This window comes from Ahaetulla prasina, chromosome 1 (genome assembly GCF_028640845.1).
Source record: "Ahaetulla prasina isolate Xishuangbanna chromosome 1, ASM2864084v1, whole genome shotgun sequence".
Lineage (NCBI taxonomy): Eukaryota > Metazoa > Chordata > Lepidosauria > Squamata > Colubridae > Ahaetulla > Ahaetulla prasina.
In genome coordinates, this window is record NC_080539.1 from 322,821,486 (window position 1) to 322,837,021 (window position 15,536).

At 37.2% G+C, this 15,536-nt stretch overlaps 1 protein-coding gene across 7 annotated transcripts in view; it reads left to right on the forward strand.

The window, feature by feature from the left end:
* ADCK1 (aarF domain containing kinase 1) overlaps positions 1-15,536 on the forward strand; it is a 132,828-nt gene that overhangs the window by 4,367 nt on the left and 112,925 nt on the right. For 2 of the 7 annotated variants that reach the window (XM_058162453.1, XM_058162454.1), the window contains exons 2-3: positions 7,671-7,814; positions 10,556-10,639. In XM_058162453.1, coding sequence (XP_058018436.1) covers positions 7,680-7,814; positions 10,556-10,639 — 219 coding nt within the window. In that variant the 5' untranslated portion in view covers positions 7,671-7,679. Of the gene's footprint in view, positions 1-3,157; positions 3,245-4,169; positions 4,222-4,286; positions 5,119-7,670; positions 7,815-10,555; positions 10,640-15,536 lie in introns of those variants that run through there. The other 5 variants (XM_058162450.1, XM_058162452.1, XM_058162451.1 and 2 more) reach the window with 5 other exon arrangements.

A 15,536-nucleotide genomic window follows, 5' to 3' on the forward strand; every position in this document is an offset into this window, starting at 1 on the left:
AATGGGCCCAAATCCACTTAACAAATGTCTCACTTGGCAACAGAAATCTTGGCTTAATTGTGGATGTAAATCAAGGACTACCTGTAGAAAATAATCTATACTCCCATTAAATTATAAAACCCTCCCATAGTGACTCTTTCAATAAATCATGCAGATATGTGCCCTCTTGAACAATTTCATTTTGACAGTCCTCCTAAAAGTTCCAGGGAAGATACTATTCAGATTCTGGAGGATGGTGGTTCTCTAAGGATGAGCATATAATTAGAAACATTATTTCCAGCCAGCCTTTCTGGATCACACATAGTATTAACCCTAATCTGGATGAACACACTGGACAGATCTTCCGTCCAAGTAAATAAAGTGCTCCCCACACATGCTTCTTGTCCTTTTCCTTTTCAGTATGCAGTGGTTCAAATTGGAGGGGAAAAGTGCAAGAGTAATTGTTGCCTAAGCCTCTGGTTCCATTAGTAAGCAATTCAAAAAGCTTAGGGGAAGGAATAGGAGATATATCTTCTATATAATCAATAATGCAAAATTAGATTTTTGAGTTGCCTTTTCCATGTTCTGCTGGATGTTCACATGATGATCATGGGTGCCCTTGCTTCTTCTAAATCCAAATTGTGTATAGTATCTGGCAGTTTCGGTTGCATGTACATTTGAAATTTGGATTGCAAGATCTTAAACATTATCTTACTGGCATATGAAATAAGTGCAATCCTTCAAAAGGATTTTTGGGACTATTCTTTTTTGGTATCGGAATATAAATTGATATTTTCCAGTTGCTTGGTCACTGCTATATTTTACATACTGTATCTGCTTACAAATGGCAAGACGCACTTCAACTGCATTATCTTGTAAGACTTTAAATAGTTCTGCTGGCTTTTTATTAACTCCTGCAGTTTTGTTGCTAATATTTCCTAAGGCTTATTTAACTTAATTTCCCAGAATATCCACCTGTAGTTCATCAATTTAGCCTTTATACTGCATGTATCATTGATTTGCAATCTTGTTTTATACAATCCTTCAGTATATTCATGTCATGTGTTTCTTTATATTTTTCACTAGTACTGTAAATCTTTACTTCATTTGTCTATAACTGTGTCTATATTTGCATAAAAAGGTTCCTGGGGGGGGGGGAAACATATTTTATAGAAGACTGTCCCTGAAATGTCCTTTTCAGTCAGAAAAATGGAAAATGCAAAGCAGAATTATTGCTGCCCTAGATCTGGTGTGCCTTTCTTTACAATTTTACTGCTCCATCAGATTCTATTTTTTCTGATTCTTTCTCCCATAAACTTTTCAGTTTCTTTTTTGTCATCTTCATCATTATTCTAGAGCTGCTTTAGAAATCAGTGATGTTTGCCACTGTTCTTTGTTCTGATGATAGGAAAGCCTCAGTTATGCACCAGCTGTACAGGAAGTTTCATCTCTCACACCTGCAAGCATTTTCCCTTGTCATCAACACTTCCATTGTTTCTAATGAGCATATTTATCTTTGATTATTGACAGCAATAGTGGTGAGGTACAGGAAATGTTCCAGTTTATTGAGAATCTTGATAAACTATATGGGGACAGATGTGGTGGAGGTGTTGCCAATAATGGACGAAGGAAAACAAATTTAGTATAAACATATGGAGATCTGAGTTCAAGTTTTGAATTGTATACTGCCACAGGCTCTTAAAATGTGCATTTCAGATTAAGTTCCATTTCTAGTTTTCCCTTGAAACTCCATGGACAAGGTTGGGATGGCATTAGAAAGGATCCAGTCAACTCCTGCTACTGCAACTTTTATAACTCATAGTATGTATTGTTGGAAGAAATATCCATCTGGGTTCAGTTCCAAGTGGGGACAAAGACACTGGAAACATGGAGACTGCTTGGAAAGATGGTTTAATGGTGGCCAGGATCACATGGCTTGAGTTCCTGAACAGAAAAGGGCTGAGATTCTGTGTGCTCCCTGGCTTTATGCTTTTTCTGAGCTTTGAACTTTCTGGGGCACAGGAAGAGTATCCTGATTGGTTGTCAGACTCCCAGGTGGTCTAGGGGTCTTGGCTAACATTGTAGGTTGTCCCTCAAGCTTGCCTGAGCCTTGCCATGTGGTGAGTTTCTGTTCTATTGTGTTGCAAATGATGGTCCATTGAGGAAGGTGGGGGGATTGAGTGAGCTTGGCTGAAGCTTTAATGGCCCATTGACAAAGGTGGGGGGGAGTCAGGAAGCTGCTTTGTCTTTAAAACATGTTTCTCCATTTCTCATCCAGGGAAATATATTCTGCCTTTTTAAATATTTTCTAAAATATCATTCTTCTAGGAGGGGGGTGGGTGCTAAATTCCTACAGTAGAAAGGAGGGCTTTGAAAATAGTTGGGGCTTTTCCTATATTGGAAGCTCAGAATAGTATCAAGAATACTAACAGATTAACACTGTTGGAAGGGACCTTATAGATCATCTAGTCCAACCTTACCCCCCACCTCAAGCGGGAGACCCTACACCATTTCTGACAAATGGCAGCCCAATCTTTTCTTGAAAGTCTCAAGTGATGAAGTTCCCACAACTTCCGAAGACTCTATCAGCAAGTTCCTCCTCATTTCTAGGTTGAATCTTTCCTTGGTCAATTTCCATCCATTATTCCTTGCCTGGCCTTCAGGTGCTTTGGAAAACAACTTGGCCACCTCCTTTCTGTGGCAGCCCCTCAAGTATTGGAAGACCACAAACGTGCCTACTATTCCCTGTCCTATTTTTCCTCTTCATTATATCCAATTAATATCGTTATTACATACTTATGCTCATATATATGCTTATATATTATATAGTTATTTCATGTTAATGCTTATATATACTGTTATGACAAAATAAATAAATAAATAAAATAAAATAAATGTCTTCCCTCGTCCTTCTCTTCACTAGACTAGCCAGACTAGAATATGAGGAAAGATGGTATTTCTTCCAATAAATAGAATAGAATAGAATAGAATAGAATTTTTTATTGGCCAAGTGTGATTGGACACACAAGAAATTTGTCTTGGTGCATATGCATATAAACCTTTCACATGCAATGGTAATTTAACTAGGTTACTTCAGGGCAGTTGTGAATATTAGCAGTCAAATAACATTACACAACTATTGTCTTTTTCTGTATTCTTTTCATTGTTATATAAACAGTGGAAGTCTTTGGGAGAGGAAACTTGCTAGTTAGAAGACATCTGGATTCCCTCCGAAATGTTGTGAATAAAGACCAGAAATGGTAATGTATGTAATGAACTCAAATGCATTTGAGTTCAGCTTGGTGATTTAGTGTGATTTATCATTGTAAATGATTTGTGTCCATTATCTTCAAATTAAAGTGTTTTCAACTTTATTTTTTTAATTCTTAACTTTAATTCCTAAGCTACGCATAGATTTTCATTTCTTTAATATTGCAGATGGGATGCATAGATAAATGTAATTGATAGGAAATTAATTTCTCTTTTCACGAGTAGTCTTTTAGCGTTAGTTGGATAAGGAATATGAGGATTTTCAGTTCAACCCACGCACCCTAAAGATCTTCAAAATAGTTTGACTTATTGTCTAAACAAGCTTCACATTAGGGTGCAGCACACAGGTCTGCTAGTTACGTACCTAAAGATTTAAGGCTACTCTATAGACACTAATAGTCTACTCTAGAGACACTAAAGTTTTTTCTCCCGAAGGCCATCACTCTGCTAAACAAATAATTCCCTCAACACTGTCAAACTATTTACTAAATCTGCACTACTATTAATCTTCTCATCGTTCCCATCACCAATCTCTTTCCACTTATGACTGTATGACTGTAACTTTGTTGCTGGTAATCCTGATGATTTATATTGATATACTGACCATCAATTGTGTTGTAAATGTTGTACCTTGATGAACCTATGTTTTCTTTTATGTACACTGAGAGCATATGCACCAAGACAAATTCCTTGTGTGTCCAATCACACTTGGCCAATAAAATTCTATTCTATTCTAATATTGACGTTTTGGTCTCGTTTTCGTGATTGACAAAGTCACCAAAAAAACACTAATTCCGGGCGCGTGCTTCTTATATATACAAGCAATAGGTCCCCCGCCCCCTCCCCACCACAAAACAAGTCCCAGCATCCTCTACAGGGAAAAGTCTGTACCACGTGGGAAGAGAAGGGAGGGGGGAAAACTTTATTTTCAGCCAATTAAAATTGTCCTGGTAAATTGTGTCCAGGAAGCCGGTAAGTGCGGGAGGCGGAGTGGTGGGGTCGGTCTGACTTTTACTGGAGGTGGCCGGAGGGACGGATAAGGGGGGAAGAGGAGGAGGAGCGAACGCCTTTGAAATGATTCCTGCGGATATCGAAACCTTTGCGGAATTTAGAACGTTGCATAAGAACAGAGGATTCTAATGAATTGGATTGGAATAGATTCCTTTACGCCAGTTTCTCCCTCTCAGTTATTAATGTGATTCGAGGATTTCGCTTCCGCTCTCTCTACCTGCAGTATGGAATTTTTTTCGTAAGACAGCTGCATGGAATCTACTGCTTCAATAATCTTATCACAGAGTTGATTTTTTTCACCACCTGATCGGTGTAATCTGCCCTTAAATCTCAAAATACAGGCAAATCCTTTATTCACAATGCCAATCGGTCACTTCTCATTTTTATAAAACTCAATAATTTGTTGACTTCTGTAATTTAATTTCACTTGACTCCGTCCCAAAGAAAATCCACCTGAATATTTCCTATTATAGATTTTCTCAGTCGACCTGCTTCCAATTCTTACTTCATAAGGCGGCTAATGTTAAAAGTGTTCTCACATGTAATGAGTGACTAATACAATGCAAGATATTTTTAACATTTTTAAGATGAACATTTATTATAACATAATCCTTAATGGACAAGGAACCCTCAGTACAATATTTCTTGTATGTTGTGCTCAAAAGTTAAATGTGAAAGGGGAAAAGAGAATATCAATTTTATGATTCAGGGAACTGAACATAAAGATTCGTCTTGAAGATTCTATCATGCTTGGAAGAAAATCTATTCAATGACCTTTCTGACTCATTTTAAAGAAACATGGTTTTGCTGTATATGCTGAGACCAGCTCAGTAAATGCTGTGGAAAAGTAACCATGTGGTATGTGTGTGTGAATGTTGAGTTAGGAATTTAGTACTATTAAACTTTAAAAATTTACAATTTTGCAACATTACCAAGAATGTACTTTTAATGTATCATTTATTGCTTTATCATTTTAATGTTTACTGGTTTTTAATGTTTGTAAGCTGCCCAGAGTCACCTCTGAGATGGGCGGCGCACAAATCTAATAAATAAATAGAAATGAATAAACAGTCCTGTATTATATATCTTACTCAGGAATCAACTGCATGAAAATCAGTGGAGCATACCTCTCCCCCCCCCCCAAATATTCTGTCTTTTATCATGGAGCACAATCATGCTGAATTCAATTGGACTTACTTTTGAAGTTAGTGATGGCTGTCATTGCAAGAAAAGCTTGTGGACTAGTCATTTTCAGAATGTTTCAGTGTTCATATTCTTCGGTATTTTTAGAGGCAGACTTGAACACATTTTTTTCTGGTAAAATACATAGGTTTTTTTTATATTTATCAGATACAATATTAAATTCCATCAAAAGTAGTTATAATTTTGTCTCCTTCTGTCATAATGCAATTTCCTTACTCTAAATTATATGGTTCCTCTATGTATGCTCTTAATAAGCGTACACATAAAAAAATGAAATTTGAAGATTTGTGGATGACTCACAGATATATTTTGTCTGAGAATTGTATTAACAGCTTTTTGCCATTTGCACCTAACCATACTGCAAACACGTCCCACCAACATAGGTTTTTTGGGGGGTTGTGTTTATATGATGTTTTCATCTTTCTTCTTGTCCCCTGCCTAAGAGTGAAATAGACTTAGGTGCTTAGCTGTATCAGTGTTAAAGTGTTTCTCCCGCAAGCCCCATTCAATCACAGACTTAGAGAAACTGCAAGTAACCTAAAATTTTGGACAGCAGACAGCAGTGACTCAAAATAAAGACAATGTAGAGACAGTGGTCAACAGTAGGAACAGCAAATGTCGTTTTCTGCTGACTCGGGGATGAGTGGATAGCACTCGGCAGTGGGAAGAAGCTTGAAATGGGGAAAGACACTGTTTGCATTATGTGTATGTATTTCCCCCATAAAGAATTATTTCCTTCGGCTACATTAACTACAAAGTTTTCTTTGTCGTATTTTCTGCCACTATCTAAGCTTGCCATTAGGATTAGGTTGATGTTTGCTTGCTAAAATGTCAGTTCAGAAAACACCTTTTCAATATTTGCCAATTTTACTGATTACGGTTGACTCTATTCCCAAGAGATTATTGAATGTCTGTAAAGAACTTTTTAATTTTAGAAAACTTAAAGAGATATAATAAAGACTTAAACCATCCTTATAGCTTTGCAAAGGTGATGTGAGTTACTCTTGACCTTGGCAAATGAGCAATTTAAATAACGAATAGCCTGGATAATCAGAGCAATGATTTAAAGATCTTTACTACAATTTAATTGAATTTTGAAAACAATACCAACTCCTGCTTTTTGACAGAGTTGTCATTTCACTGCATATACTACTGTACATGTACATTAAAAGCTAGACATACAGCTAGACATACAGTCTAGAAGCTAGACATACAGAAATTACAAACACTCATCCAAATAAGTAGAAAACTGTTTATAATTGACCTCCAAAAGGTTGTGCTTACACTAGTCTGCTGAACTATCTTGTCATTCCAATGAAATCAGAGAGCCTTGTCATGCTGAGCATCTGGATACTGGAAACATATTCTGAAGCTGATAAGGTTTTAAGCTTTTCCTAAGCTCTTTGACATGCTACAGCTATACCAGTGCCACATAGAAAATTGCCAGAGCAATTTATTCTAATGATTCCTTTTACTTTATAGTTTAATAACACTCACTTTATTGCAACCCCCTCCCTTACGCACACAAAGCAGGTGTCTTTCAATATCTCAGGTTCCCCACTGAAACTACCATCCTGGGCTAAGTGCTGCAGTAATTTGAGAACCTCAATAATAACAGTAATACAAATGGCCCCATTTGACTTCAGGTGAAAATGAAGTAGAACACCAGATGGAGTTTTCAAGGCACAAGTTTTTTTAAAAAATAATAATAACAAAAGAAAATATAGGAAAAAAGTGAGAATAAGAGAGATGTCTGAATTGCTGTTGAAAAACTCTTAAACAGAAAACCTAAGAACAAATCAGGCATAAAATATTAGTCACTTCAATTAAATAACAATTATCTGACATAGAAGTCTCTTCCCTTAGCTAAGTAGAAAGACTCCGTGGAAGATTGTGCAGCCATCTATGTTATTTATTTGAGTTGGAAGATTTGTAGTTGAAAATATAGTTCTCTTTTTCCTGCCTAATACCCTTGCCTCTGCATTTCTGTTATTTTAGAAGATGATTGTGTACGTTTGTGGTGAACTAATGACTCATCCTGAGAAAGTAGTTTTAAGTGGTATGGTTGTTTTATGGTTGTTTTAATCTACTTGGACAAATAAGGGAAGTGGACAGATCTAATTAATGCACATGAGGCCTATCTGCCTTTTTGCTGTCTGTGGCATCTATGCTGCAGGTTCATGTTTCCCATTTTTATTTCCATGCAGTTTGCCACCATGGCCAGAAGAGCTTTAAAACTAGTGTCACTTGTCAGTGGAGTAGGGGCCGCTGCTGGTTTATACGTGTACAGCAACAAGCATCTGGATCCCAATGATTTTGGAGTTGTTCGAGTAGGCAGAGCTGTTGCCACAGTAAGTTGCAAGCTTAATACAAAACATTTAGGGTTAAAAACGATGAACCATTTAAAAAGAGGAAAATGATTTCTGAGAGTATATTTGCTAACATTATATATTTAATGTGGGTTTTTCTGATTTACAGTTGATGTCAGTCATTGAAAAGCATATTTTCAATGCTGGCATATTTGATAAAAAATACAAAATCAACCTCCCCCTCTAAATTTAGAATTACAATACTACTCTTTTTTTCCCTTAATAGTCTTTGCTTTTAACTGCAGTCTCATTTTTTTACCTCACTGTTTTTCCATGGCAGAGAAAGGACAGTATTTAGGGATTCTGTTTGTCATGATATTGTTAAAGCCCCAAAATCTTTGTCATAAAATCATATTGCAAAACATTCTTAATTAAGTGACTGATTTTTTAGTCCCCTTTCCTGGCCTGGTATTTTCCAAGTGTGTTCGTCTTCCCAATGGAGACTGACGCATTTGAAGTGTCATGGTGAGATGGTCTAATGCCGAGGTGTCAAATTCGATTTCATTTAGGGCCGCATCAGCATTGTGTTTTGACCTCAGGGAGCTGGGGTGGGTGTGGTCAGGGTGGGTGTGGCCAGCTTGATGTCGCTCGTGTTGGGGGCGCCTGTGGCAGCCCAAACACTTTGCTGGAGAAAATGGGCTCCCAAACTCCGTTTTCGACTGCGACGGCCTCCTGCAACCCTCTGCCAGCGAAAATGGAACTCAGGAGGGCCACCCGTGCCCCCCCAACCCTGAGCTCCATTTTCACTAGCAGAGGCATCATGGGCAGGTCCTTCAGGACGGCCCCGCAGGCTGGATCTAAGCACCCCGTGGGTTGGATTCGGCCCCCGGGCTTTGAGTTTTACACCCTTGGTCTAATAAAAAGAAAAAGTACTATAGAAAAGACATTTGCTCCAGATATTGCATCATATGAACTCTTCTCTCTTCATCACTACATTGCTCTGATGTATGATACACACCAATACACTAACAAGTAAGATTTAGTCACTGTGAAAATAGATACTGTATGATGCCAGTATTATGAATTATGATGCAGTTCTAAAAGATAGGTAAAAGGAAAATTCAAGGGATTGGACTACAAAGTTTAGTTTTGTTCTGTCGTGATTCTATGAAGTAGAAATTGGGCTAAGCAAGGCCCTATTGCTTGGATTTTCATCCTGCATTTGTAGATGAATTCTAAGAAACTAAATAAATCCTACTCTTACTTGTCCCAACGTGCTTTTTCAAGTGGCAACTGGACTTTCTTCAGCTTAGAGCTGAAGAAGCTTCTTGACGAGAAGCAACATATCTTCAAAAGAAAAAAACAAGGAAGTCCAGCTGCCTCTTGAAAAAGCATCTTTGGGACAACCATGACTTGGATGACTGTGATGGATGACTCCACAGATCTCCTGTTACTTCCTCTCTAATTCTGAACGACTGAAATAGAAATCCTTGGTCTACTTTGTAGAAAGTCTTGTTATTTGAAAGGTCCCCGTGAATAAAGGCTTTATTTTTGCTGTGCATTTTAAACTAAAACTGAATGTGGAAGCTGATATTGAAAAAAAAATCTTTGCCAAAGAGTTTAGCACAAAGGCAAGTATATAGACTGGACTGTGCTTAGAATAATATAACAATAGCAATATAGTTATAGAGTTGGAGAGGGATACTTAGGCAATTCCCTATTTAGTGTGGTATCTAATCTCAGATATCTCTGAGAGATGTTTTATTCTTTTTGAACACATACCCACCACTTCTGTGAGTAACTGATTCCATTGTCAAACTGATACTATTAGAAAGTTTTTCCCCAACACTTAATTGGCATTGGCCTTCTGGAAATCTATTTCCATTATTCCCTTTGGAGAGAAGGAGAACAGACGTTAATCTTCTTTGGAACATCCTTTAACATATGTGCCATTACATATACTTATTCACAAGGCTAAAAAATGTTATCTTCTTAATACTTTGTTTCTACTGCTTTGATCATCCTTCTTGCATTTTTCTAAATCAGGGGTGTTAAACTCAATTTAATTGAGGGCCACAATTAAATTAGGGTTGTGTTTTACCTTGGGGGGGGGCAAGGGGAGCATGGCCAGCTCGACATTATTCATGTCAAGAGTGCCTGTGGTGACCTGAGCACTCTGCAAGCTCCGTTTTTGGCTGCGATGGCCTCCTGCAACCTGCTGCCGGTGAAAACGGAGCTCAGGAGGGCCACATGCAGCCCTCCCAAGCTCCATTTTCACTGGCAGAGGCACCACAGGCCAGTCTTTCGCTGGTTCCAGCGCAGCCCCGCGGGTCAGATCTAAGCACCCTGTGGGCCTGATCCGACCCATGGGCTTTGAATTTGACACCCCTGCTTTAAACATATCCCAGTGTATCTAAATCCTTAGACTATTCATTGTGTCCAGAATTTAACATATTACTGAACATGGGATGTCTAACCAAGGTAGAAAAATGTGTAGTGGGTTGAACCATGGGTGGATTTTATTGTTTATTGAGAGTAGGGGAGCATAATGTACACTGAGAGCATATGCACCAAGACAAATTCCTTGTGTGTCCAATCACACTTGGCCAATAAAAATTCTATTCTATTCTATTCTATTCTATTCTATTCTATTCTATTCTATTCTATTCTATTCTAATGCAAGTTCTGTCTAGATATGGAATCAGAAATGTCAAAATGCTTTTTACAGAACACTAGGAAACAGAGAATGTGGTTTATGATTTTGTGTCTGGGTTGTTTTATAGACAGCAGTGATTACTTTTGACTACCTCACTTCCCTTCGAAATTTTCCACGTGGGACAGAAGAGTATGACTATGTCAAATCACAGGTAAAGAGTCAATAGTGGAGGGACAGAAACTAATACAAGGCATTCTTAAATAATCAATGGAATCTCTAATTTAGCAATCTAATTTGGATTTAACTCCCATCTTTCATGAAACTTTTGATAGCCCAGATATCATATATGGTAGCTATGGCAATTATAAAACTTATTGATGGGGTTAGCAGTAGGAATCTTGATATCATTGGATAAAGATCAGTAGAGAACAATGGATGAAGGTTGGAACAAATTAATATGCTTAAAAGGGGTGTGGTGGTAAAAAAGGTTGCCTGGATGATTAACGTATCTAAAGAAATGAAAAATAACAAAACAAACTAACAACAGCAGCTGCTGAAGCTGTTCCGATAGTACTGAATAGCCCAATTAAAAATAACATCTGCCATGGTATCAGGGTAGATATTCACAGTATTTTTAATGCTGTCCTTCGTTTCTCAGTCAGATTTGCTTCTGCTCTTGCAGAAGTTGAAGTGATGCCAAGTTGTACAACATTTTTCTAGTGAACCTGTCAAGCTTAATTCATGTGCCCTGGATTTATCATGAATAGTGATCTGAATTTATCAAATAGGCACTCCTTAATTGTTTTGATTGACAAAACCTATAATATAAAATTTTCTAAAAGGAATAAATTGAAGTGTGTTTTCTTCATTATTTTTTTCTAAACGTATTGTCTTTCAATTAAAACGCAATGTATTCTATTAAATCCAGCAAATATACTGAAATCTGAATATTTGAATAATTAAAATAAAACAAATGACAAAAATATAAACTTATTTATTAGATTTCAGACCCTACTGTTTTATATGATCTGAACTGACACAATAATTACATAAATAATGTACAAAAATTATTTTGAAAAAACCAAAACAAAAGGAAAGCCATAATTGTAGGCAAAATATATCAAGTAAATTTATTAAATTGGTAGAAAAAAAAAGCTGTTGTGCCTTATGAAAAAAAAGCTATTTTAGATATTTACAAAAATATGCAATATATCTCTGCAAGTTTGGAATAGCTTTGTTCTCCCAATGTTTTAAAATATTACTCTTGGCTACTTGCCTCTACATATATGATATATTTATAGACTTAGATTGTAGATAAATTCCATATGCTACATTCTGTACATGCTTAGTAAGCACTACTTACAGTCGCGGTGTGGCTCAGGCTGTAAGAAGCCTGTTATTAAAAACACAGCTGCCTGCAATTACTGCAGGTTCTAATCCCACCAGGTCCAAGGTTGACTCAGCCTTCCATCCTTTATAAGGTAGGTAAAATGAGGACCCAGATTGTTGGGGGGCAATAACTTGACTTTGTAAATATACAAATAGAACGAGACTATTGCCTTACACACTGTAAGCCGCCCTGAGTCTTCGGAGAAGGGCGGGATATAAATGTAAACAAAAAAAACAACAACCAAAAAAAAACACACACAAAAAAAACACTACTAGCTATTAAAAATCATTTCAAGGATTCTTATCAATGGTCTAATCAAGGTCTTATCAATGAAAAGCATGCAACCAAGCCGCCTTAAATATTATCTGAGTTGTTTACTAAGTGTGAATTTTGTTGTTGCTGTATTAAATACATTTCAAGTACAATACATCCTTTTCATGGTATTTAAAACAATTTGACACCAGTGTTTATGCTATTCTATATAAACAATATCTATTTTTTTAAAAAACATAATAAAGAATAGAATGATAAGAGTTGGAAGGGACCTTGGATGACTTCTAGTCCAATTCCCTGCTCAGGGAGTTGTCCAATCTCTTCTTAAAAATTTCCAATGTTGAAGCAGTCACATCCTCTGGAGGCAAGTTGTTCCACTGATGAATTGTTCTAACTGTTAGGAAATTTTTCCTTAGTTCTAGGTTGCTTCTCTCCTTGATTAGTTTCCATCCATTGCTTCTTGCCCTGCCTTCATGTGCTTTGGATAATAACTTGACTCCCTCTTCTTTGTGGACAACCTCTGAGATATTGGAACACTGCTATCATGTCACCCTAGACCTTCTTTTCATTAAACTAGACATACCCAATTCTAGCAACCATTCTTTATATGTTTAGCCTCCAGTCCCCTAATCATCTTTGTTGCTCTTCTCTGCACTCTTTCTAGAGTCTCAACATCTTTTTTACATTGTGGCGACCAAAACTGGATGCAATGTTCCAAGTGTTACCAAGGCATTATAAAGTGGTATTAACACTTCACATGATCTTGATTCTATCCCTCTGTTAATGCAGCCTAGAACTATATTGTCTTTTTGGCATACTTGCTGGCTGATATTTAAGTGATTGTCCACTAGGACTCCAAGGTCCTTCTCAGTTTACTATTGAGCCAGGTATCACCTATAACATACATGTGCATTTGGTTTTTCTTGCCTAAATGTAGAACCTAACTTTTTTAATAAACTTAACAGTTTAAGTAACAAATATTTATAGAAAAAGTTGCCAAAAGTCTCCTTAAGTTAAATTAAATTCAGAGTTGCATTCCAGAAAAGTTTAAAAAACTTTTCAACATAAATAAGATTATTATATTAAGGGATGCCCAGTTTAGTCCCCTATATTTTTAATAAACCATTTTGAGTTTTCCCATAATTTAAGTTTTAGCGACTGTAAGGAACAGAACATTATTTGTAACCAAATATTCACCCTATTCATATCGAATTCAGGTATCCTTGAATAAAACAAGAAACCTATAATACTGCTAAAATTTCATTAGAGTCAAATGGTAAAATGATATGGCAAAAATAACTGGATTCTGAAATTTTTTACTCCATTTTGTAATGGAAATGAAAATGTTTGCCCAGTAATGAACATGATCAAGATATGAGATCTGAACAATCATAAAAATAAAATGGAAAGAAAATAATCATAATAATATAAAAATTAAAAGGGATAAAATTCTTGAAGCCAGCTAAAACCGAAAAAGGCCAACTATAAATTATGTGAAAACTCTTTTAATCCCTTCAGGTCAAACTCGGCTCCAGGTGATTTCATGGAGTCTTCCATGCAGTCTACTTATAGGGTTTGTACTTATAATGCTACAAGCTTGTTTTATTATTAACTTGTTCTGAAATGTTTTTGTCTTCTCTATCTAGCCTATAGTAGTTTCTGGTAGTAAGTAACTCACCAAGCTGAACTTTGCTTCTCTACTGAGACCAGGAAGGTCACCATGGTGCTACCCTCTACCAAGGCCTTGATCTAATGAATCTGAAGAAATGAAAATATTTATTTAGTGGCAAGTGGCAAGCAGGTCTTTCTGTGCGTATTGTCTCTTTCATAAGAGAGCGAAAATCATATCTGAAGCAGCAAGAATACTTTAGATCAGGGGTCTCCAACCTTGGCAACTTTAAGACTTGTGGACTTCAACTCCCAGAATTCCTCAGCCAGCAAAGCTGGGAGTTGAAGTCCACAAGTCTTAAAGTTGCCAAGGTTGGAGACCCCTGCTTTAGATCAGGCATAGATGTACTTACTAGTACATCTTGTACATCAGGTATTACTTGTCAGTAATACCTGAAAGCAGCCGTGTTCTTTGAGACAAAAAAAAAATGCAGTTGATTTAAGATGCTGCTGAGAAAAACATCAAAAATACCCATGACAGATCCAAAGCACATTTCTCAGTTTAGAACCAAACACCTACACATGCTTATCAATCATACATTAAAATGATAGCTGAATTTAAAGGCAACATATTTTTTTAAATGTTGGAAGAATAGGCTCTTGCCTTCATGTAAATTAATCCTTCTAAATATACCAGAACTGTTGCTCTAACCTGGGTGGATGTAGAATGAGGGGCTAAGGAAGCCATTGACCTAATCCAGGAGAGCTCTTGTGTTACTATGAATGATAAATAGAAATGCAGCTAAGCATGAGTTTAACCATATTTAAGATAGATTCGCAATCTGAGTCCCAAGAGACACAATTTTCTTTTTTGTGGCCCCTACAACCCTGTCGGCTCCAGATTACAAGTTTCCATACTTTGGGACAGAAAAACAATGAAAACTACTATGTTTGTAATAATAGAATTAATCTATTAGAAAAATAGTAAAAAAACCAGTTGGGGTAAAAAATAATCCCATTTCCTCTCCATAAGTGACCCCTTGGCTATTAGAAGTTGTTGTTGTTGTTAGTTGCGAAGTCATGTCTGACCCATTGAGACCCCATAGACAACATTCCTCCAGGCCTTTGTGTCCTCTACCATCCCCCGGAGTCCATTTAAGCTCATGCCGACTGCTTCAGTGACTCCATCCAGTCACCTCGTTCTCTGCCGTTCTTCTTTTGCCCTCAATCTTTCCCAGCCTTAGGCTCTTCTCCAGGGAGAAACTGCCAACCCCTAATTTAAAGCCAACCTTAAATTAAAACAGAGCTTTCATCCTGTCATAAATCCCTGAGGATATCTGCCTGTTCTGCAAGGTTAAATAGGGTGGATGCTCTGGGTCCCTTTCCTTAAATGTTGCCATCTGATAAGATCTAGGAGGCATGCCTTCTTGGTGCTGCCCCAGTCCTGGAGATCACAGGGTCCTACGCTTTTAGGCTTCCAGAGCGCTGTGAAGATTTGTCTCTTTCCCCAAGCATTGGGTTAGGATGGGGAGTGAGCTATGAGGCTATTTAGTGTGGCACTTGGGAGGAAGAGTATGTTTTAACTATGTTTTATAGATTAGGGTGAGCCTCCTAGAGTAATTGTGTGATATAGGCAACCTATAAATTGGGGTGAAATGTAAAATTTGTTACTACTGGTTCTGTGGGCGTGGCATGGTGGTGGGGGTAATGTGACTGGGTGGGCGTGGCCAACTTTTTTTTAAAAAAACTTTTAAAAGCATTTTTTCTACAATCTCTTCGGCCGAAGAGGCTGTAGAAAAAATGCTTCTAAAGAGTTCGGGCGATCCCAGCTGAGCCG